The sequence below is a fragment of the Anomaloglossus baeobatrachus genome, chromosome 1, assembly GCF_048569485.1.
Source record: "Anomaloglossus baeobatrachus isolate aAnoBae1 chromosome 1, aAnoBae1.hap1, whole genome shotgun sequence".
Lineage (NCBI taxonomy): Eukaryota > Metazoa > Chordata > Amphibia > Anura > Aromobatidae > Anomaloglossus > Anomaloglossus baeobatrachus.
In genome coordinates, this window is record NC_134353.1 from 898,439,232 (window position 1) to 898,463,133 (window position 23,902).

The 23,902-nt window shown below is 43.8% G+C and overlaps 1 protein-coding gene across 4 annotated transcripts in view; it reads left to right on the plus strand.

The window, feature by feature from the left end:
- The window catches only part of RUSC2 (RUN and SH3 domain containing 2), a 101,783-nt gene that overhangs the window by 2,102 nt on the left and 75,779 nt on the right, over positions 1–23,902 (plus strand). For 2 of the 4 annotated variants that reach the window (XM_075327068.1, XM_075327065.1), the window contains exon 2: positions 17,996–19,993. In XM_075327068.1, coding sequence (XP_075183183.1) covers positions 18,082–19,993 — 1,912 coding nt within the window. In that variant the 5' untranslated portion in view covers positions 17,996–18,081. Of the gene's footprint in view, positions 1–13,775; positions 13,840–14,398; positions 14,514–17,995; positions 19,994–23,902 lie in introns of those variants that run through there. The other 2 variants (XM_075327067.1, XM_075327066.1) reach the window with 2 other exon arrangements.

Genomic DNA, 23,902 nt, shown 5'->3' on the forward strand with positions numbered 1-23,902 from the left:
ATCTATCTATCTATCTATCTATAAAGGGAGAATTAAGCAGCACCAATCCTACAATATATGGGTGCAATCTTCTAGATCCAGTGACTCCTGGATCGCGGTGATATAAGAGAGGCTACACTCTATATCATGGCAAAAAAAGGTGAAAGGCAATGGGATAACTTGAGGCTCATGGGCCCAAATGCAAAAGCCCCAACAGGGCTCCCAATTAGTACAAGTCATTAATATAATTGGACTTTTTATATAGCTTTTGAGGCCCCCTAGGCTCCAAGGCCATGTGCAATTACAACCCCTACACTTATGGTGAAAGGTTCATTTCATGCCCAAGGTATTCTCATGAGTTTGTCATATCCACAGATTACATCTATTGGAGTGGATTTACTTTCATTTCATGATGACGGGGTTAAGGACTTTTTCCCTTCTGAGATTGCACATGGCCTTAATCACAGCTGCAACATTTTATCATCAAGCCCTTCCCTTATATTTACCCACTCCTGGTTTTACTCCATGCTGGTGATAGATCTTCTATGTTGACCACTATGAAGAAGCCTGTCTGCGGAGAAGCTGAGGTGTTTCATTTTAGTTGCAGCTGTGAAGTTTCCTGCTGTATAAGCTGAGGAATGCTATTTGTTGTGTCTTTCCCCACCCATTTGTCTTACTTCCCTTTTGATGTCTTATTTCAATAGTGAGACTAGTGTCTTGCTGGCCTACACACTAGTCAGGGTCAGTTCAGGGTCAGCGAGGGCCTAGCCACGTGACTGCGCATGGCGGAAGGACACGTCTAGAGATATTAGGGAGCTCAGGAATCAGCCATAGGTGGTGATCCGTCTCCCTAGCGCCAGGGCCAACCTTTTTAACTTCCGTGGTATATCTCTCCTCTTGTGCTGCACACCATGCATTCCCTCACCCCGGCGTGACAGGAATACAACAGCTAAAGAAAAAATCACTTGAGAAAGACTCGCTGCTTGAGCCTGAGGCTATGTTCACACGTCGCTTTTTTGCTGCAGAAAATGTATCTATCTATCTATCTGCAGTGCAATAGACTCACCCACACATATCTATGTATATAGTGTCATAATCAGTTTTCCCCAAGTATAAATTCATTTTCTCTTACTGATCCCCTTTAAATTAACCCTTTCATGTTCCCTCGATGCCTGTATTTATGATAGGCCGGGGTGTAATGGCTCAGACTCAACCAGATGATCGCGGCAGATCATGTATCTAATGAATATTTCATTTCTTGTGCTTGGGATGATGATTATCTCTCTGCTCCACCCCGGATGACACAAGAGATGAGCAACTTATTCCAAGACTTTTAATGTGGCCCCGGGATATCGTGCGCCTCTTTAATAGGTGGGATAGAAACACATTTCTGAGTGGCTGCAAAATTTAGGTTAAAGGATCAGTAATATTGCAGATTGTTCCGAGAAAAGATTAAGAATTCTGTAACTTTGTAATATCTTTTTTACTTTTCTGTTGCTTTTACTTATTTGTAAACCTGATTAATCTGGTTTTTTTTTTCTGTCTTTCCAATTTTGTACATACAATAGTCAAAGCGTAAGGAAAGCTTTGATACATTTTTATTTTAATTATTGTGTGCCCCCTTAATTGCGAGAAGATTGGTGGGCATCCAGGTCTTGAAAACTCCACCTATAACTCAAAAAACCAAACCCCGAGATGTGAGCAACTCAGGAGAATATATATACTGTAGAATGGCCGTGTTGTCTACTGTATCCGTACTCCACTCTGTGGAGGAGTTGTGTGCACTGAGGAAGGGGCTGTGTTTGCTGAGGAAGGGGCTGTGTTTGCTGAAGAAGGGACTGTGTGCGCGGAGGAAGGGGCTGTGTGCGCTGAGGAAGGGGCTGTGTGTGCGCTGAGGGAGGGGCTGTGTGTGCGCTGAGGAAGGGGCTGTGTGTGCGCTGAGGAAGGGGCTGTGTGTGCGCTGAGGGAGGGGCTGTGTGTGCGCTGAGGAAGGGGCTGTGTGTGCTGAGGAAGGGGCTGAGTGTGCGCTGAGGAAGGGGCGGTGTGTGCGCTGAGGAAGGGGCGGTGTGTGCGCTGAGGAAGGAGCTGTGTGTGCGCTGAGGGAGGGGCTGTGTGTGCGCTGAGGGAGGAGCTATGTGTGCGCTGAGGAAGGGGCTGTGTGCACTGAGGAAGGGGGCTGTGTGTGCGCTGAGGAAGGGGCTGTGTGCTCTGAGGAAGGGGCCGTGTGTGCGCGGAGGAAGGGGCTGTGTGTGCGCTGAGGGAGGGGCTGTGTGTGCGCTGAGGAAGGGGCTGTGTGTGCTGAGGAAGGGGCTGTGTGCGCTGAGGAAGTGGCTGAGTGTGCGCTGAGGAAGGGGCGGTGTGTGCGCTGAGGAAGGGGCGGTGTGTGCGCTGAGGAAGGGGCTGTGTGTGCGCTGAGGGAGGGGCTGTGTGTGCGCTGAGGGAGGAGCTATGTGTGCGCTGAGGAAGGGGCTGTGTGCACTGAGGAAGGGGGCTGTGTGTGCGCTGAGGAAGGGGCTGTGTGCTCTGAGGAAGGGGCTGTGTGTGCGCTGAGGAAGGGGCTGTGTGTGCGCTGAGGTAGGGGCTGTGTGCGCTGAGGAAAGGGCTGTGTATGCTGAAGAAGGGGTTGTGTGGGCGCTGAGGAAGGGGCTGTGTGTGCGCTGAGGATGGGGCTGTGTGTGCGCTGAGGGAGAGGCTGTGTGTGAGCTGAGGGAGGGGCTGTGTGTGCTGAGGGAGGAGCTGTGTGTATTCTGAGGAAGGGGCTGTGTGTGCGGTGAGGAAGGGGCTGTGTGTGCGCTGAGGGTGGAGCTGTGTGTATTCTGAGGAAGGGGCTGTGTGTGCGGTGAGGAAGGGGCTGGGTGTGCGCTGAGTAAGGGGCTGTGTGTGCCCTGAGGGAGGAGCTATGTGTGCGCTGAGGGAGGAGCTGTGTGTACTCTGAGGAAGGGGCTGTGTGTGCGGTAAAGAAGGGGCTGGGTGTGCGCTGAGTAAGGGGCTGTGTGTGCGCTGAGGGAGGGGCTGTGTTTGCGCTGAGGGAGGAGCTGTGTGCGCTGAGAAAGGGGCTATGTGTGCGCTGAGAAAGGGGCTGTGTGTGCACTGAGGGAGGAGCTTTGTGTGCGCTGAGGGAGGAGCTGTGTGTGTGTACCGCCCCAGGGCTCGGCCGGCTGCCGAGCCGCTCGGATCCGTGCTCGTACGGTGGGTGGCTCGAGCTCCTCACGGACCCGGGGGTCATGTCGCTCTGCAAGGGGGTTGGCGCTACACGTAGGGACTTCGGTGGGGAGTTCCACGGCCGGAGCCGCGGTGGTTTGTAGGAGATTTAAGTTTGTGACGCCACCCACGGGTTGTGGTGAATGGATGGACACCACCGCTGCCGTTGACTAGGCTCCCGGGGACGGTGTTGCGCAGCTTGGTGTTGACCCCCTCCGTGGGTAGGGCTATGATGGTCCCGGGGGCCCGAGGGAGGTGCTGAGGCATGGGGATGGATGCGTGCTGGTGCTGGTACGGCGCGGTGCGCGGCCCGAAAGCACTGGTGTACTCATTATGATACAACACACTGGAGTCTCTGGTAAACCAAACGGGATGATGACCGGTGCCCGCAGCCGGCTGCAGCTTCCCCTTAACAGGTTGGTGGTTTCCGCCTTTCTCAAGCACCTCTTTACTGTAGACGTTATGACTCCTATGCCTAAGCAACGGTAGTCCGCTCCCCGGTTTGCTGTGTGTCGGGAGAGCCCTGTTTGCCCGCAGACGCTGGCCCCTTGGGTCTCTATGCCTTGGCGGTGGCTTTACCCTGTGAACTCCTCTGTGGGCGGGAGCCAACCGCCTGGCTCCGCCCCCTGGTGTGGACATCAAACCTGGAGGGTGGTGACAAGGGTTTGTAGTTTGGCTGCTGTCACCTTTCTAAGGGGAGGGGGTGTGTGTGTGCATGGGACTACCTGGGATGACCTGACTAGTCCAGGGCGTCACATTCCCCCTTCGTTTAATGCAGACCGTCCGCGGGCTGCCCGTCCATCACCGGTTTATTTTTGTTTCTAAAAGATAAAACGGGAACACAATACAAGTATACTAACAGTTGTATAAACTTCATTTATTAGCTTCAAATCTTCCCTTGCGGGAGGCACATGCTTAAACGTCGCAAACCATAAAAACACTTTTATTAATGCGGGAACGGTACCGGGTCCTTCAATCACCCACCCAAACAATCCTAGCCTTGATGCTGCCACTATGAAGTGGGCAGCACCCCTTTTCCCCAGTCCACGAACGGGCCCAGGCATTGTTTAACGGGACGGGTGCAGGTTTCACATCTGCTTGTCTCTCGGAGGCCCCACGTCCAGGGGGCCCCTGACCCGGAGGATGGCCACCGGTTGCAATGGTGGCGGGCCTCGGTCATCTGTTTCCCGCAGGCCCATCCTCCAGTCTGCCTCTCCGGAGGCTGTGAAACGGGAAGGCCGGTTAAAGGAATTATTACAAGCGGGACTTTGGCTGCCAGCGCAACCTCCTCCAGCCACTTTCCCACAGTCCACCACAGGGCAGCACGGGTCCCCAATGCCACATCTACTCACGGTGACACCGTCCAAAAAGACCCCATCTTCCACTGCCTGCAGCGCGGGTACGGTGAACCGGGCTCTGCAACGGCAACTGTCCTCGCTCCTCACAACTCCCTGCCGTCCTCCACCAGGGGCTCCGACCCCTGATGGCGCCCATCGAGGCTCCGACCCCGGCGGTGTTCAACAAGTCGGGCAGGGTCCGGCTCCTTCCACCCGGCGTACCGGATGGCGTCCCGCGGGGAACTCAGGGACTTTCAACAAAGGAACAGGGTTTTTTTAGCAGCGGGTCCTTAAAACATTTAAAACTTGGAAAAACTTGCAACTTCAGAGCGGCTACCACCGCAAGGGACTGGAGTGGCCGACAGTCTGACGATCAATCAGGCTCCCCTTCCAGGTGCAGTAGGGTCCGGGGCTATAGGCCACTACCGGGAATGGCGGCAGGGGCAGCGTAAACGGTACTTCTTCCTCCATGAGTCGTGCCACCTTGGGCTCGCTGGTTACGGTACTGGCGGGCTCCAGCTCCCAGCTGATGAGGGACGACATGGGAGTCTGCGTGGCTTTGTCTCGGTGCTCCACGGCTGCGGCGGCACCCTGCTCACGGGCCCACACCTTGGCAACCATCCTGCGGACCTCCGCCTGCCAGCCGAGTAACTGCTGCAGACTCTGTGCCCTCACCTTCATACAGAACCGACCCAGCTCCCGCTCCAACCAGGTAGCGGTGCCGGCGGGGAGCTCACCCGGGCCATAGTCCTCAAAGGCTACTCCAACTCTGCTCCTTCTGGGACTACCTGGGACGACCTGACTAGTCCAGGGCGTCACATGTGCGCTGAGGGAGGAGCTCTGTGTACTCTGAGGGAGGAAATGTGTGTGTGCGCTGAGGGAGGAGATGTGTACTCTGAGGGAGGAGATGTGTGTACTCTGAGGGAGGAACTGTGTGTGCGCTGAGGGAGGAGCTGTGTGTGCGCTGAGGAAGGAGCTGTGTGTACTCTGAGGAAGGGGCTGTGTCTGCGGTGAGGAAGGGGCTGGGTGTGCGCTGAGGGAGGGACTTTGTGTGCGATGAGGGACGGGCTGTGTGTGCGCTGAGGGAGGGGCTGTGTGCGCTGAGAAAGGGGCTGTGTGTGCACTGAGGGAGGAGATATGTGTGTTCTGAGGGTGGAGTTGTGTGTGCGCTGAGGGAGGAGCTGTATGGGCGCTGAGGGAGGAGCTGTGTGTGTGCTGAGGGAGGGGCTGTGTGTGCGCTGAGGGAGGGGCTGTGTGTGCGCTGAGGGAGGAGCTGTGTGCGCTGAGAAAGGGGCTGTGTGTGCACTGAGGGAGGAGATATGTGTGCGCTGAGGGTGGAGCTGTGTGTGCACTGAGGGAGGAGCTGTATGTGCGCTGAGGGAGGAGCTGTGTGTGTGCTGAGGGAGGAGCTCTGTGTACTCTGAGGCAGGAGATGTGTGTGTGCGCTGAGGGAAGAGATGTGTGTACTCTGAGGGAGGAGATGTGTGTACTCTGAGGGCGGAGATGTGTGTGCGCTGAGGGAGGAGCTGTGTGTGCGCTGAGGGAGGAGCTGTGTGTGCGCTGAGGGAGGAGCTGTGTGTGCGCTGAGGGTGAAGCTGTGTGTGCGCTGAGGGAGAAGCTGTGTGTGCGCTGAGGGAGGAGCTGTGTGTGCGCTGAGGGAGGAGCTGTGTGTGCGCTGAGGGAGGAGCTGTGTGTGCGCTGAGGGAGGAGCTGTGTGTGCACTGAGGGAGGAGCTGTGTGTGCACTGAGGGAGGAGCTGTGTGCATGCTCAGGGAAGAACCATGTGTGTGCTCCTGCCTCCTGAGCTCTGCACAACCCGCAGGGTTTTCTGGGTGTTTAGCTGTGGTCTCAGGACTCGGACCACCACTGATCTGATTACTAACAGGCAAACAATGTACAACAAACAAAAAAAGGATATCACAGGTTTACTTACTTTTTTTGGTTTATATCAGAATTTCCTGTGATAATAAAACAGTATATTCTTATAACCCATGAAGAGAATGAAACTAATACTATACCAAGATGCAGCATGAGCAAACCTACTTGTTGATGGTTTCCTGGTAGCAACACTTATTGTGTTTTACAAAACACAACAAAAAAGTAGGACAAAATCTAAGTGAAACCAGTTAAAAATGTTGATGGCTTACAGTGCAGATTGTAGTTAAATGTAGTGTATAATGGCGCACGGCACACTCAGTAATACTGTATATAGTAACATATGCACAAGAGTTGTTTATACGTGTCAGATTACTGGATTGTTTGTCGCTGCGCAACTGTAAATTTTGCATAAACTTTTTCTGATCAAAATAAGTCCCTATTTAGTAACAATAGATCCTCAGACAAAACGAGAGAATATCCCAGACATTCCTCACTGCATATACTGGATTCTATTACAGGCAGACTTTGTGACATAATTTCCAAGGAACGTGCAGGAGTCTTAGCATTTCCATTTATAGATCCTGTATTGTATATAAATATATGTATATAGCGTATCACACAGACTCAACATTTGTTTCCTGTCTGGAAAAAGATTAGTGTTACGGAATTATAGTATATTCCTGTACATAAGACACAGTATTATAGTAATTATATTCTTGTACATAGGGGCAGTATTATAGTAGTTATATTCTTGTACATAGGGGCAGTATTATAGTAATTATATTCTTGTACATAGGGGCAGTATTATAGTAATTATATTCTTGTACATAGGGGCAGTATTATAGTAGTTATATTCTTGTACATAGGGGCAGTATTATAGTAATTATATTCTTGTACATAGGGGCAGTATTATAGTAATTATATTCTTGTACATAGGGGCAGTATTATAGTAGTTATATTCTTGTACATAGGGGCAGTATTATAGTAATTATATTCTTGTACATAGGGGCAGTATTATAGTAGTTATATTCTTGTACATAGGGGCAGTATTATAGTAGTTATATTCTTGTACATAGGGGGCAGTATTATAGTAGTTATATTCTTGTACATAGGAATCAGTATTATAGTAGTTATATTCTTGTATATAGGGGCAGTATTATAGTAGTTATATTCTTGTACATAGGGGCAGTATTATAGTAGTTATATTATTGTATATAGGGGCAGTATTATAGTAGTTATATTCTTGTACATAGGGGCAGTATTATAGTAGTTATATTCTTGTACATAAGGGCAGTATTATAGTAGTTATATTTTAGTACATAGGAGGCAGTATTATAGTAGTTATATTTTAGTACATAGGAAACAGTATTATAGTAATTATATTCTTGTACATAGGGGCAGTATTATAGTAATTATATTCTTGTACATAGGGACAGTATTATAGTAATTATATTCTTGTACATAGGGGCAGTATTATAGTAGTTATATTCTTGTACATAGGGGCAGTATCATAGTAATTACATTCTTGTACATAGGGGCAGTATTATAGTAGTTATATTCTTGTACATAGGAGGCAGTATTATAGTAGTTATATTCTTGTACATAGGAATCAGTATTATAGTAGTTATATTCTTGTATATAGGGGCAGTATTATAGTAGTTATATTCTTGTACATAGAGGGCAGTATTATAGTAGTTATATTCTTGTACATAGGGGGCAGTATTATAGTAGTTATATTCTTGTACATAGGAATCAGTATTATAGTAGTTATATTCTTGTATATAGGGGCAGTATTATAGTAGTTATATTCAATTACATATTTGGCAGTATTACAGTAGTTATATACTCGTACAAAGGGGCAGTATTTTAGTAGTTATATTATTGTATATATAGTTGTTATATCCTTGTACATAGGGGCAGTATTATAGTACAGTAGTTATATTCTTGTATATATAGTTGTTATATCCTTGTACATAGGGGCAGTATTATAGTAGTTATTGTCTCGTACATAGGGGGAAGAATTTTAGTTATATTCTTCGTCATTGGGGGCAGTATTATAGTAGTTATATTCTTGTATATAGAGGACGGTATATTTCATGAGTAGAGAGAATATGAAATCTGTGCAGTGTTATATTTTATGCTGCTATTTATCCGCTTTATCTTGTTATATTAGACCATCACCAGGTGTAAGGACTGATGGAAGCTTTCTGTTGCCGCGCTTGGATATGTGATTATAAGACGTGTTCTTATGGGATATTTTTCTGACAGTCCCGTACATAGAGGACTCTGGAGATGAAGGCACTGTACATGATAAACCCACAGCTCAATAAATGGAAACATTGAAATACAATTAATTGCTTTAATCCAATATTCCTCTCAATTGTTCAGTCTGTTATTGAATGCAATGAAAATAGAGATAAAGGTGAGAGGTTTGTCTGGAGCGTTGTCTTAATGATGACATCGGTATGCAGAACAAAACATTGTTTCCTTAGAGGAATATTTTGGGTGTTCAGTGCCTGCAAAAAGCCTATTGCTAATCACAATAGAGCTGAGGAAACTGCCCTCATCCACACCAGGCTCTCTATGTACAATGTATATAGATAGTGAGCAGCTAATCACAATAGAGCTGAGGAAACTGCCCCCATCCACACCAGGCTCTCTATGTACAATGTATATAGATAGTGAGCAGCTAATCACAATAGAGCTGAGATAGCTGCCCCCATCCACACCAGGCTCTCTATGTGCAATGTTTATAGACAGTGAGCTGCTAATCACAATAGAGCTGAGATAGCTGCCCCCATCCACACCAGGCTCTCTATGTGCAATGTTTATAGACAGTGAGCTGCTAATCACAATAGAGCTGAGATAGCTGCCCCCATCCACACCAGGCTCTCTATGTACAATGTGTATAGACAGTGAGCAGCTAATCACAATAGAGCTGAGATAGCTGCCCCCACCCACAACAGGCTCTCTATGTGCAATGTTTATAGACAGTGAGCTGCTAATCACAATAGAGCTGAGGAAACTGCCCCCATCCACACCAGGCTCTCTATGTACAATGTTTATAGATAGTGAGCAGCTAATCACAATAGAGCTGAGATAGCTGCCCCCATCCACACCAGGCTCTCTATGTACAATGTATATAGATAGTGAGCAGCTAATCACAATAGAGCTGAGATAGCTGCCCCCATCCACACCAGGCTCTCTATGTGCAATGTTTATAGACAGTGAGCTGCTAATCACAATAGAGCTGAGATAGCTGCCCCCATCCACACCAGGCTCTCTATGTACAATGTGTATAGACAGTGAGCAGCTAATCACAATAGAGCTGAGATAGCTGCCCCCACCCACAACAGGCTCTCTATGTGCAATGTTTATAGACAGTGAGCTGCTAATCACAATAGAGCTGAGGAAACTGCCCCCATCCACACCAGGCTCTCTATGTACAATGTTTATAGATAGTGAGCAGCTAATCACAATAGAGCTGTATTTGTATTTTAAGAAATGTCTTTATAGTAATTTAATGTAAGAAAACCTGACGCTCTCCAGGAATTGTTTCCAATCTTGAGCATGATTTACGTAACAATGTGCATTAGAATTAGTGACATATTTGCGGGTGTGAATACAGCGGCTGTAATGTGTCCGTCATTCTCATATACCTGACTGTAGTGTATAATAGACGGGTGACTGCTGGGTCACATTCTCATCTAATCACATCACTCAATATCAGGCATCATTTCTAGTTTGCTCCTTGGTGCTTAGATAGGACTCATGTTCTCCATGTCCTGGTCGTTGGCTCAGGTGGGTGAATTTCTTTCCTCATCTTTTTCTTTTTCTCCATCATCATCATCTTGGGCAGTAGGTCTGTTTTTTTTTTTAGTATATGCAAATGTATTAGATGTCTTTGTTTCTGACTCTTGGCTTTATTCCTTTTTAATCCTGGTCAGCAGAGTTTTGATATATGGATGTAACAGTTTAAAGGGTTTGTATTTGGTTTTCGGCATGGCATCTCTACCACTTGTCTCTGAGACAGGTGCATTTTTCCATCTACTCTTTAAGGGAATCTGTCAGCAGGTTTTTGCTACCTCATCTGAGAGCAGCATGATGTGGGGACAGAGACCCTGAATCCATCTATGTATCACTTAGATTACTGGGTGTAGCGGATCTGACACAATCAGAGGTTTTAAGGCCGCTTTACACGCTGCGACATCGCTAGCGTTTGCTAGCTATGTCGAGCGCGATAGCACCGGCACCTGTCGTACGTGCGCTATGTGTTGATCGCTGCCGTAGCGAACATTAAGGGGGAGGCACGTTCGGTGTCATAGCGACGTCACTGCGGCGTCACTAAGCGGCCGGCCAATAGAAGCAGAGGGGCGGAGATGAGCGGCCGGAACATGCCGCCCACCTCCTTCCTTCCACATTGCCGGTGGACGCAGGTAAGGAGATGTTCCTCGTTCCTGCGGTGTCATACATAGCGATGTGTGATGCCGCAGGAACGAGGAACAACATTGCTAGTGCCCAAAAAACGATATTTGGTTTCAGAATAACCTCTCCGTGGCAAACGATTTTGACCTCTTTTGCGATCGTTTACGGTCGCTCATACGTGTCACGCGCTGCAATGTCGCTACCGGAGTCGGATGTGCGTCACAAACACCGTGACCCCAACGATATATAGTTAGCGATGTCGCAGCGTGTAAAGCCCCCTTTAGATTTAGCAATGCAGCAGAGCTGAGGAAACTGTCCCTGCCCACACCAGGCTCTCTATTTACAATGTTTATAGACAGTGAGCAGCTAATCACAATAGAGCTGAGATAGCTGCCCCTGCCCACACCAGGCTCTCTATGTACAATGTTTATAGACAGTGAGCAGCTAATCACAATAGAGCTCAGATAGCTGCCCCCACCCACATCAGGCTCTCTATGTACAATGTTTATAGACAGTGAGCTGCTAATCACAATAGAGATGAGGAAACTGCCCCCGCCGACACCAGGCTCTCTATGTACAATGTTTATAGACAGTGAGCTGCTAATCACAATAGAGCTGAGGAAACTGCCCCCATCCACACCAGGCTCTCTATGTACAATGTTTATAGACAGTGATCAGCTAATCACAATAGAGCTGAGATAGATGCCCCCACCCACAACAGGCTTTCTATATACAATGTCTATAGACAGTGAGCTGCTAATCACAATGGAGCTGAGATAGCTGCCCCCGCCCACACCAGGCTCTCTATGTCCAAGGTCTATAGACAGTCAGCTGCTAATCACAATAGAGCTGAGATAGCTGCCCCCGCCCACCCAGGCTCTCTATGTACAATTTCTATAGACAGTGAGCTGCTAAGCATGGCAGGGGGTGTGCCACACTAATGGCATGAGGCAATGCAGTGCAAGCAATGATAATCTCCTGGTGCTAAAACAAACTTTGCAGATAAACCTTGATAAGACACTCTTAGCTGAAATCTGTGTTTTAACCCTTACAGCATGCTATCTTCAGATTACATAGCAAAAACCTGCTGATAAATTCCGTTTAACATTATAGCTGTATCAATCAGTCTTTGGTGGTTTATGGTTCCAGTGTCCCCATACTAATTGTTCTTCTGGTAAGGAGTATCTCCGCTAGTTTTGGTGATATAATTCTTATTTTTTCCAGAAAATCAGGCAGGTGTACCTGCTAGTCCATGTCTATCAATGTTGCCTTCTCAAGTTATAGCATTTATTCCTTATCGGTCATCATAAATCTTCTTATATTTATCCACATTGTGTGACCTCTTTTTTTAGTATCTTTTCTGCTCATTATAGATGATGGATTTACCTAAAGTTCTTGCCCTGACTCCTATAGCCTTCAGTGTGCTTCTGACCCCATAGTGGGCAAGGGGTATATACAATAAAAGCAGACCTGGGGGATGTGATTAGGCTGTTAGAGATAGGGGTTTAACCCCATTGTTAGTGGCTGGTGAGAATATATATTTTAGGGCGGCCTATCACACTCCCTAGCCGAACTAATTTCACCTAATGCCTCCACAACTTATCAGAAAATAACCCCACGTCAAACTCCATGCCACCCAAATGCATCTCAAGGCTCTGGCCAACTGGTCCAGGAAGCCATTATCTATCCCCCATTTCCTTGAGATGGCTGGATTGTCACTGTAAATAAGCACTTGTACCTTGCCCCCCCCCCATCTCATTGTAGATTGTAAGCTCTCACGAGCAGGGTTGCCTTTTTTCCCTTTAAATATTGTATCCTCTATAACTATTACTTGTTTGTATATGATCCTCCTGAATTGTAAAGCGCTGCAGAATATGTTGGCGCTATAGAAATAAAGATTATTATTATTATTATTATTATTTATGGAGGACCAATGTGGACTGAGAAATTACATTTTTACAAAAAAAAAGATAAGGAGGAATTAGTCCCTGGAAAGTGATTGGAAGGGGCAAAGAATCAATAGAACCTAAACTCCTCGGTGCTTTTCATATTACTGAGATAGGAGATGACAGTTTGTACTTTTAAAATTCTATGGAGGAGGGAGGAGCCGGAGGTTGACATAGACATTCTACAGCAAGTTCCATAGAACATTATGAGCACCAACAGTCATCTCCTTTCTAAGTAATGGGAATATCTGTTTTCACTGAAGACAGATTTTACCCATAAACTCAGACTTTTCAGAATTAATAAATCAATCCAGAAAGAGGAAGATGCAGATTTCTTTAATAAGATATATTACAAAGTTTCTTATTATCACGTGTACTATTGATGTGTTAAAAGAAAGTAAAATGATGGTGACCCTTTAAACTTCTAATAAAGAAGACCCCACTCTACCTTGACAATATTCAGCAGCAAATTAGTTCAGATGTATCAGATTATTATTATTTTAATTTTACTATTTCTTGTATTTAATTTTTTATTTATTTTTTCTTTCTTTTTTTTATTATCAGATGTATCAGATTGATTATTTTCATTTTACTTTTTCTTTGTATTTAATTCTTTATTATATTTTCTTTTTTTTTGTTGTTTATCAGATGTATCAGATTATGATTATTTTCATTTTTACTTTTTCTTGTATTTAATTCATTATTTTTTCTTTTTTTATGTTTTTTTATGTTGATTTTCAGATGCATCAGATTATGATTATTTTCATTTTACTTTTTCTTTGTATGTATTTATTTATTTATTTATTTTCTTTTGATTATATCTGATGTATCAGATTATAATTATTTTCATTTTACTTTTTCTTTGTATTTAATTCTTTATTATGTTTTGTTTTCTTTTCTGTTGATTATCAGATGTATCAGATTATGATTATTTTCATTTTAGTTTTTCTCGTATTTAATTCTTTATTTATTATTTTTTCTTTTTTTAGTTTTTGCTAGAGATTATCCAGTATATCACCAATGGTACCTAACTTCTAAGTGCAGGGGGTCCCATAGTTGCACGCACTATGATGGTAGGTACACAGATGTATATCCAGCGGTGTCTTGGGTTGAGTATATGCTCTTCTTTTCTATCCCCTCCTGCTCAATAGTATAGCTAATCTTTAGGTCTTCACCTGTTGATGGGTTGTCTTCTCCTTTGTCTTCTTCATCTCGTTGATGGGTTGTATTCTCCTTTGTCTTCTTCATCTGTTTATGGGTTGTCTCTTCATCTGTTGATGGGTTGTCTTCTCCTTTTTCTTCTTCATTTGTTGATGGGTTGTCTTCTCCTTTATCTTCATCTGTTGATGGGTTGTCTTCTCATTTGTCTTCATCTGTTGATAGGTTGTCTTCTCCTTTGTCTTCTTCATCTGTTGATGGGTTGTCTTCTCCTTTTTCTTCTTCATCTGTTGAGGGGTTGTCTTCATCTGTTGATGGGTTGTCTTCTCCTTTTCTAATTTTGGCCAGTGGCTCAGCTGAGTATAACTTATCGTCTGTCTGCTGGGTCTCCTCCTACCTCTGTCTTGGTCAGAATCTTAGCTGGGTGTTTTCACTCCAGTTTTAGGATCTCCTCCTATTTTCCTCCGAGACAGTTGTTTAGCCGGACGGGAGATGCCTGTTTTCTGTTGTCATGGTCTATTCCTGGCTTCAGTTTGTTTCCACATGTCATGGGTGCCACACGAGCAGTCGGGCTCTCGCCCCAACATGGGTGAGTTACTGAGTTTGATGATGATAAGTAGCACTTGTTGGTTAAAATGATTTCAGAGGCTTTATGTTACGTTATTGCATTCACCATTTTCTTTGTGAATGAACTGTTGTAACTTTTGACATTTAGATGATGACTGTGGGTGGGATTTTTTTTTACAAGATGTATTGAAATCCTATGTTTTGACCTATCTACTATGTTCTTCTGACTATTCTCCCGATTAACCCCAAGACACTCTAGTGCGTAGAGGGGGAAATTAATTTTCCCAAGGGGCCAGTGCCTGTGCATCTGTTACCGACCCCTGATGACATCTCGTTTCAGTGGGGCGGTGGGGACAGGAGCTGTGTGGCTGCAATAGAAGTTGCTGTCACTTCACCCTGCCTCCATCACCATATTTCACTCCAGATATCATCAGAGGATTGAGGTGACAGAGGCTGTAGTGACCGCAGCACCAACCCCTGATGACATCTCATTTCAGTGAATGAGGCGGTTGGGACAGAAGCTGTTTTATGGACCCCTGTGCAAAATTTGGACCTGGCCCCCCACCCCTCCCCTTGGTGGTCAGATGTATGTACACATATATCTAAATCCTATATAGACATACAAGTAATGTCCCCCGTCCTGTTCTAATGTACCCAATACTGGTCTCCTTCCTGGTAAATATCTCCCCTCTTGGGCTCCATCCTGACAAATATGTTCTCCATCCTGGTAAATATGGCCCTCATCCTGGTATATGTATACGCCATGTATGTGCCAGCCCATCCTGGTAAAATTGTCACCCATCCTGGTATATATGTTCCCAACTTAGTATATATTTCCCCCATCCTAGGCTCCTTCCTGGTAAATATGTACCCCATCCTGGGAAATTTCCCACATCCAGGTATACATGTCCCCCATTCTGGTAAATATTTTCCCATCCTGGTAATCCTGGTATGTCTCCTGTCCTGGTATATATGGCCCCCCGCAGAGGTTGTAGTGACCGCAGCGCTGCCCCCTGATGACCTCCTATTCCAGGAAGGGTGATAGAAGCTACAGACAAATGAGTGCAAGGCCATCCCCCTCAAATGAAACATATCATGAACTATAGAAAAAAAAAACAATTATAGGGATTAGCTGGAAAGGGAGAACAGTAGGGTATTTGAAAAATAAAGCAAATTAAAAAAGTGGTTAAATTGATATTTATAAAGGGCATTTTATGTAAAGGACAACCACTTTAAGTATAGTAACTAGCTGCTGCTGCTAATACAGGTCAGCGGCTTATCAAAGCCATATAATTTACTGCTTTTTATAAAGTATATACAAAGCAGTAAATCATTCTGCTGTTTTTATGTAGACCCTCTCCCTTAACAGCTCCCCTCACACAGTATGAAGCCATCACACACAATATGATGTCCCCAGTCACCCCCACACAGTATGATAGACCCACAACACAGCATAATGGACCCCATAAGAGCTCACAAACAGCATAATAGACCCCACAGCTCCCCATACACAACATGATGGACCCCACACTTTATTAAGGAAACACAACTCTCCACAAACAGCATGATGAACCTAACAGCTACCCACACAGCATAGTTGACCCCACAGCTCCCTATGCACAGCATTATGGACCCCACACATTAAGATGGACCTACAGCTCCGCACAAACAGCATGATGAATCCCACAGAGCTCCATAGAGAATGGTGGAGTCCACATCGCCCCACAAACAGCATAATCCCCACAGTACCCCACAAACAGTAGGATGGACTCCATAGCTCCCCACACACAGTATAATGGCTCCCACAGCTCCCCACATACAATATGGTGGACCGACAGCCTCCCCACTTACACCATAATAGACCCACCCCCCTACACGCACAGTATGATGCCCTCACACAAGTTTTATGTCCTCACACAGTGTGATGGCCCTTACACAAGTTACAAGCCACCATAATTTCCTAACACAATATTATGTCCCCCACAAGGCTAGCTCCTCCACTATTGTATTCACTAGTTTCTGGGTTCTCAAGTTGCATATACTTGTGAAATTGAGATACTATACGTGGCGGGCTTCTGCTTGGTGTGCCTTGTGGTCCACTGTTTTCATCATTTTGGGTGCCTCATTCCATGGGCTGGAAAGGAGCTGCTGTTGAATCGGATGTGACCCGTGGGCCACACTTTGCTCAGCTCAGCCCTACTAGTTTGCCCAAGATCTCTTGCTTGTTTGTTTTGATGGACCTCCTGGACCCTTTCCCAATTATGCTTGACAACATATCTAAATCTGATTTTGTCCCTCTCGGGTCCTGACACAGAGTATTAGTGCCACGGGTGTGTCACGGGTGGCAGAGAGTCATGTTGTTTCTGGCAATAGAAGATCACAGTGTTTGGCTGCTCAAAATGCTCCGACTTTCTATTGTTCCTGTAGTATTCATTATTCTAGGTAACTTTCCTGCTGGATTCATCTCTTTCTCTTTTGGACTCAGCAGGCACTCTCTTTCCATCCAGATGCTGATCATCAGTATTTTCTTGGTGCTAAATACTCCATTCTCCCCAGGATGGGTGATCTTGTTCAGCTCATTCTAGCTCTGGTTGCAAGCAGGTGGCCTGCACTCATCTGTAGTATCATTGTGGAAGTTTTGCTGAACTCATGCCTGAGTCATCTGTGGATAAGTAGGTCATGCCCCCCCCCCTCCATGTGTCCTCCTTGTGTCTTCCTTTAGCATTTAGTAGGGTTGACAAAGAATTCATCCCGACCTGTTCCCTATTTAGGGTCCAGCACAAGGTATACCTAGGGTCAGGTATCCGGCTCGGTGCCTAGGTGTGGAACCTTTCTAGGGTGGTGAGGGACCCCAGGAACCAGCAATAGGTTTTGTCAGGGGTCACCATCTCCCCCTTCCCTAGATGCATGGGTCCCCTTTTCTTACCTTTCTCTACTCGCTTGACACTTCACCGTACCTATCATGACAATTAGGCTTATTGTCCTCCAGGCAGCAGCAACTCTATAGATGCAACCCAAGCACCCCAGCAATAAAGGTCAGATCAGTCCAAAGGGATAAAAACCAGAAAACTCATGTATCTTAGTTGGCATAATGCCAACACTAGGTCTTTAAAAGTTCCTTTTGAGTTGATGAATTTTTTATGCTACCATAAAAATATGACAAATGTGTGCATTGTGTGCCCCTGTAATGAACTTGGCGCGTCTTCTGTCTGCCTGGTCTTATTTTAGGCTATCCAAGTGTAAAACTGTAATAATAAACCTGCTCCAACCCATAAAACTGCAGCCGTAGAGATAAAGGATTGTGTACAGTTGATATGTGTCTAAAAGTAAAAAGTCCTTGGTATTTGATGGAATCTCTAAACTCAGGTGATGTCTATATTTTATGTCACAAAATTTGGTTACTACTCCAACAAATACAATGTATATGCAGGGTGCTGATGACCAGAGATAAAACCTCTTTGGACGATGATCAATAATGCCCATTTATTTCTTTTTTATTTTCAGGTGTCTTCACATTTAATATGTACGACCTTTCTCCAACCTCCAGTCGGTGAGAATACCCAATGTCCTAAAAGGAGACCAGTGTCATTATGGATAGCCCACCCAAACTTGCTGGAGAAACCTTAATAGTGCATCATATCCCACTGGTGCACTGCCAAGTACCAGATAGACAATGCTGTCCAACCGCCAACAGATCCCATTCATACAGCAAGAATGACCTTGGCATTACTAGAACTACTTCTCTACCAGAACGGGACCTATCGCAGGCTGACTCATTGGTCTACAGCAGTTTAATCCAAACATCTGAACCATCGGTGAAAGAAAGGGGCAAAAAGGAAGAAGATTGGCAAGCACCAGTCACTAGAAAGCGACATAACCCATTCCTTCCAAACGATGAAGATGAAAGTAACACATCAAGTGGAAGTGAGGGAGAAAAGTCCTTCCATCTCCATAGCACTTTAGATGGAGCAAAAACAGGCTTTCAATTTCAAGATCTGTCCTTGCCCCCATTCCACCTCCATGATAATCCACCTGTTGTGAAGCCATGGATTTTGACGGGAAGACCGGGACTTATGGATGGACAAGAAGAAAAGACTTCACCTGATGATTTGCAGAAGGGAACAAATGGAAACCCAGGTTCATCGATCATTGAGGACCAGTCTTGGAATCTTCATGGTGGTCCTAGCTTTACTCTGGATTGGAATCAAAGCTCAGATTTAGGAAACCAGGATTTTCTCCAAAGCAGAGAGTGTACCTGTAATGGTTCAAACTCATTGAGGCACTGCAGATGTTACAGTGCCTCAAGCCAGTCAGAAATGGACCAGCAGGTGAGCTACGTGAGTGACTCCTCCTGCAATAGCTCAGACGGGATCCTTGTTAATTTCAGTACATTGTATAACAAGATGAATGGACAACCTAGGTCCAATCTAAATTCTGGCAGTCTCTCATGCGACTCTTCATTTTGTAGTCACCCAGACACAGGTGCGTTCTACCTTGATCTGCAGAGTTCACCCACAGAATCTAAAATGTCTTGTGACTCACATGTTCACGAGGCTTCAGGCAAGCTATGTGGTTGCCACCATCACTCATCTTCGCCTGAGCTGGATGCTAATTGTAACTCATATCATCTCAACTGTGACTCGGTGCAATGTAATGGAGAGAGTTCAGAACTAACTTCTTGTTTCCAAAGCCAGGCAAGGCTTGTGGTGGCTACTCAAAATTATTATAAATTGGTTACGTGTGACTTGTCATCTCAATCTTCTCCCAGTCCGGCAGGTTCTTCAATTACCAGTTGTTCAGATGACCATACCAAGGGGAGCCCTGTACAGCCAACAGAGTATTTCCTTTTTCAACAGCCTCAGACCAGTTCAGACACAAATGATCCTAAACCTCTCATTGAAAGATCCAAGTCGGACACAATCGAAGGGCAAGTCTATGTCAATGTGTCACCACCAAACTTCAATACAGGTAGACAACGTTCACGAAGTTATGACCGCAGCTTGGACAAGAGTCCTTCAAATCGCCTAGGTTCTCTGGAACGTATGATGAGTTGTCCCGTTAAATTAAGTGAAGGTCAAGTAGTAGATCTACAGGGATCATCTCCAAAGAGGGTTACATCATTTTTGGAATTGGCCAAAAGCAGAAGAAAAGAGCAAAAGAATGGATCCAGCCCACCATTAAAATCAAGTGGGGACTCTTCCTTGGAATTCTCTCCTATTCCGGAGTATCATCGCGATGGTGGTAGAGTTTATGAACACGGGGAATTTCGCAGTCACAGCCTTCCACCCATGTCATTTTTGCATTGCATGAGCCGTACTTGTGAGGGTTGCACAAGTGACAATATGGATACTAAAGCCACAGCTTCAAAATCCACAGCTAGTACTAACCAAACATGTCCAACTACCGAAGCCAGTATTGATCAGACCTTGAGGTGCAATGGCTTGGATGCTGGAAGTTCTGGGCTTAACTTCCTCCAAAGAGACCCAAGGGTAAAGGGAGATGGTAAGTAGAAATATGGGGGTATAATTTGATCTTTTATTTGCATATTTTTTAGTATACAAGCTTTTATTGTCTTTCTAATAATTAGCTTAATTTGTTAGTTGTGCAATCATTAGTCATGTAACGACAATGAAGAGCAATTAGAGTCAGGACTAAAATAATTAAGGATGCAAAATTCATTCATCTGATACATGGCGGAGATCATTTGCGAAATGATTTTTTTATTAAATATCTATAGTTCTGAATGCTCGCAACAATCATGTCTCAAGACAGAGCTCAGATTCTTATTCTGGGGGAGATTATTCCAGTTCATATTGTGAACATGTTCTGAGTAATTATCTGTATACGAGCTGCCAAGGTGCCCGTAGGAAAGAAGGGTAACAATAACCACAACACAGCTCTCTGTATGGAATGCTATAACTACTGCCCCAATGTACAGTATTATAAAACTCAGTAATAATGGCAACTATGTGCAAGAATAACTACTATAATAGTGCCCTCTATGTACAAGAATATAACTACTATAATACTGTCCGGTATGTACAAGAATAACTACTATAATACTGCCCCCTATGTACAAGAATATAACTACTATAATACTGCTCCCTATGTGCAAGAATAACTACTATAATATAGCCCCCGATATAAAAAAATGCAACTACTATAATACTTCCCCTTATTTACAATAATATAACTACTATAATACTGCCCCTATGTACAAGAATATAACTACTGTAATACTGCCCCAATGTAGAGAAATATAACTACTATAATACTGCCCCAATGTACAAGAATATAACTACTATAATACTGCCCCTATGTACAAGAATATAACTACTATAATACTGCCCCCAATGTACAAGAATATAACTACTATAATACTGCCCCTATGTACAAGAATATAACTACTATAATACTGCCCCCTATGTACAAGAATATAGCTACTATAATACTGCTCCTATGTACAAGATTATAACTACTATAATACTGCCCCTATGTACAAGAATATAACTACTATAATACTGCCCCTATGTACAAGAATATAACTACTATAATACTGCCCCCTATGTACAAGAATATAACTACTATAATACTGATCCCTATGTACAAGAATATAACTACTATAATACTGCCCCCTATGTACAAGAATATAACTACTATAATACTGATCCCTATGTACAAAAATATAACTACTATAATACTGCCCCTATGTACAAGAATATAACTACTATAATACTTCCCCCTATGTACAAGAATATAACTACTATAATACTGCTCCTATGTACAAAAATATTACTACTATAATACTGCCCCTATGTACAAGAATATAACTACTATAATACTGCTCCTATGTATAAGGATATACCTATGATAAGGTTAAGACCAGACGAGGGAATGCACAAGAATTGTTATGTCTGCATGTAATTGCTCTTTATAACAGCAATATTGAACATTACTATATACTCATAGTGGGTGGGATATTGGTTTGTGACAGGCAATATTTTTATTACTGAAATGAGAATAAATCGATAGTAACATTATTATATTCATGTTATATTAGATTTTTCTGTTCTTATTGATTGGTCTTACAATGAATCTTCACTTAATATTTTGTTTTACACATTTCTAACGTTTGCTGCAGGATATAGTGGTTATCGTTCTGTTCACCCCGGTGTGGTTGTTTGGTTGTTATTATATTATCCCTTTGCTGGATTGTTCCTTTTAGATTTATACTGGCTACTTTTCATACTGTGGAAACTTTGATGGCCACTATACAGTTGTGGAATCTACGCTGCGCAGCTCCACAAATGGATGTCAGAATGGGCAGATACTTGGCAAATGAGATTTAATGTTGATAAATGTAAAGTAATGCACCTAGGACAGAATAATCCTATAGCTGCATATACATTAAATGGAAGTAAACTCGGGACTACAGAACAGGAGAAGGACTTGGGTATTCTCATTACAAATAAGCTGAGCAGCAGCACTCAATGTCAGGCAGCAGCTGCTAAAGCAAACAAGATTCTAGGGTGTATAAAAAGAGATCAGATCCCGTGATCCCAACGTATTGTTACCCCTCTATAAATCACTTGTGAGGCCACATCTGGAATATGGGATCCAGTTTTGGGCTCCACATTTTAAAAAGGACATTCAGAATTTAAGTCGATTGAAAGGCAGCAACTAGACTATTACAAGGAATAGAGGAAGGCCGCCCGTATGAGGAGAGGTTGGAAAAGTTAGATTTGTTTAGCTTAGAAAAAAGACGTCTCAGAGGAGATCTCATTTATTTGTATAAATACATGTGTGGTCAATGTAAAGGACTGCACATGACTTATTTCTTCCAAAGACCATACTAAGGACCAGGGGGTACTCACTGCGAGTGGAAAAAAGCGAATAGGAAAGGGTTCTTTACAGTTAAAGCGGTACCAGTATGTCAAAGGTCATGTCCCTGCCTTTGATGAAGGCTTGCACGCTGAGCCCGCATCTTTCCCCACAAGTGACAGCTGATTTAATCAGCCAAGATGTGTCAGAGATCCACCTGCACCTGTTAAATTTAACCAGCGTTGGGGGGAGCGCGCCATTCTCCGCTCCCATCGGCATGCCCGGCCCTGACGCGGGGCCACCAATGACTTGTCATGTCAGCTGATGACCCCTGTTTTTGTGATGATGATCCTCCTGAGAACGACATTCATAGATCATGATGTTTGCAGCTTGACGTTCCCGAAGAAGTCTAGTAAATACAATAAAAAAATGGGAAAAAAAATGTTTTTAATAATATTATAGAAAAGTAAAAAGTTAAAAAAGAAAAGTTAAAAGAATAAAAAAAACCTCAAAAGTTCAAATCACCCCCTTGTTACTCCATGATGAATAAAACAACAACAAAAAAATACACATATTTAGTATTGCTGCATTCGAAAAAGTCCGATCTATCAAACTATAAAATAAATGAATCCAAAAAAGAAAAATTAAAATACTAAAATCCTTTAAGCGTCACAACAATGCAATAAAATACAATAAGATGGGATGTTTTGATCCCCAAAGATGGTATCAGTAAAAACTCTAGGTTAGGCCGCAAAAAATAAACCCTCAGACAGCCACGTATCCCAAAAAAGGAAAACCTCACGGGTCATGTAAAAGGGCGAAAAGCAAAAATTATTTTCTTACAAATTTCTGAATTTTTTCCATCATTTAAATAAAAAAACAAACTATACATGTTTGGTATCTACGTACTCGTACTGTCCAGGAGAATCATACTACCAAGTCAGTTAGTTTTACCATATAGTCAATTTGGTAAATAAGATTGGGAATTGCATTTTTTTTCAATTTGAATGCACTTGGCATTTATTTTTTTTTCCTGCTTTCCATTGCATCACATGATAAAATGAATGATGTAGTTCAAAAGTATAATTCTTCCCTCAAAAAAACAAGCCCTCATATGACCATGTGGATGGAAAAATAAAATAGTTATGGATCTTGGAAGAAGAGGAGAAAAAAAAGTAAAAGCTCAAAAATGGAAAATTGCAAGGTCATGAAAAGGTTAAACATTTCCTTAAATCAAAAAATGAAAAGCTAAGGACACCTTTTTTTTTAATTTTTTTTACATAAGTTGGTGATTTCCTTTAGTTAATAAAATTGCAATTTCAGCCTGCAGTCTTCAATATTTTATCCATTTTCAGAACCCTTGATATAGAGTTTTAAGGGAGTGTCCCTCCCAGTAATATAGGCTGGATGTGAGCTATAAGTGTACAGGGTAATGATGATTTCATTGGCTCATGTATCAGCACAGTTTCTATCCTGCACTTATATTTTCCTTCTTAGCTTTAGTCAATTTGGTCTTTTACTTTTTTAAATTTCTTGATATGTAAAAATGGATATTATGAGGATGACATATATATGACAATAGGGATGAGA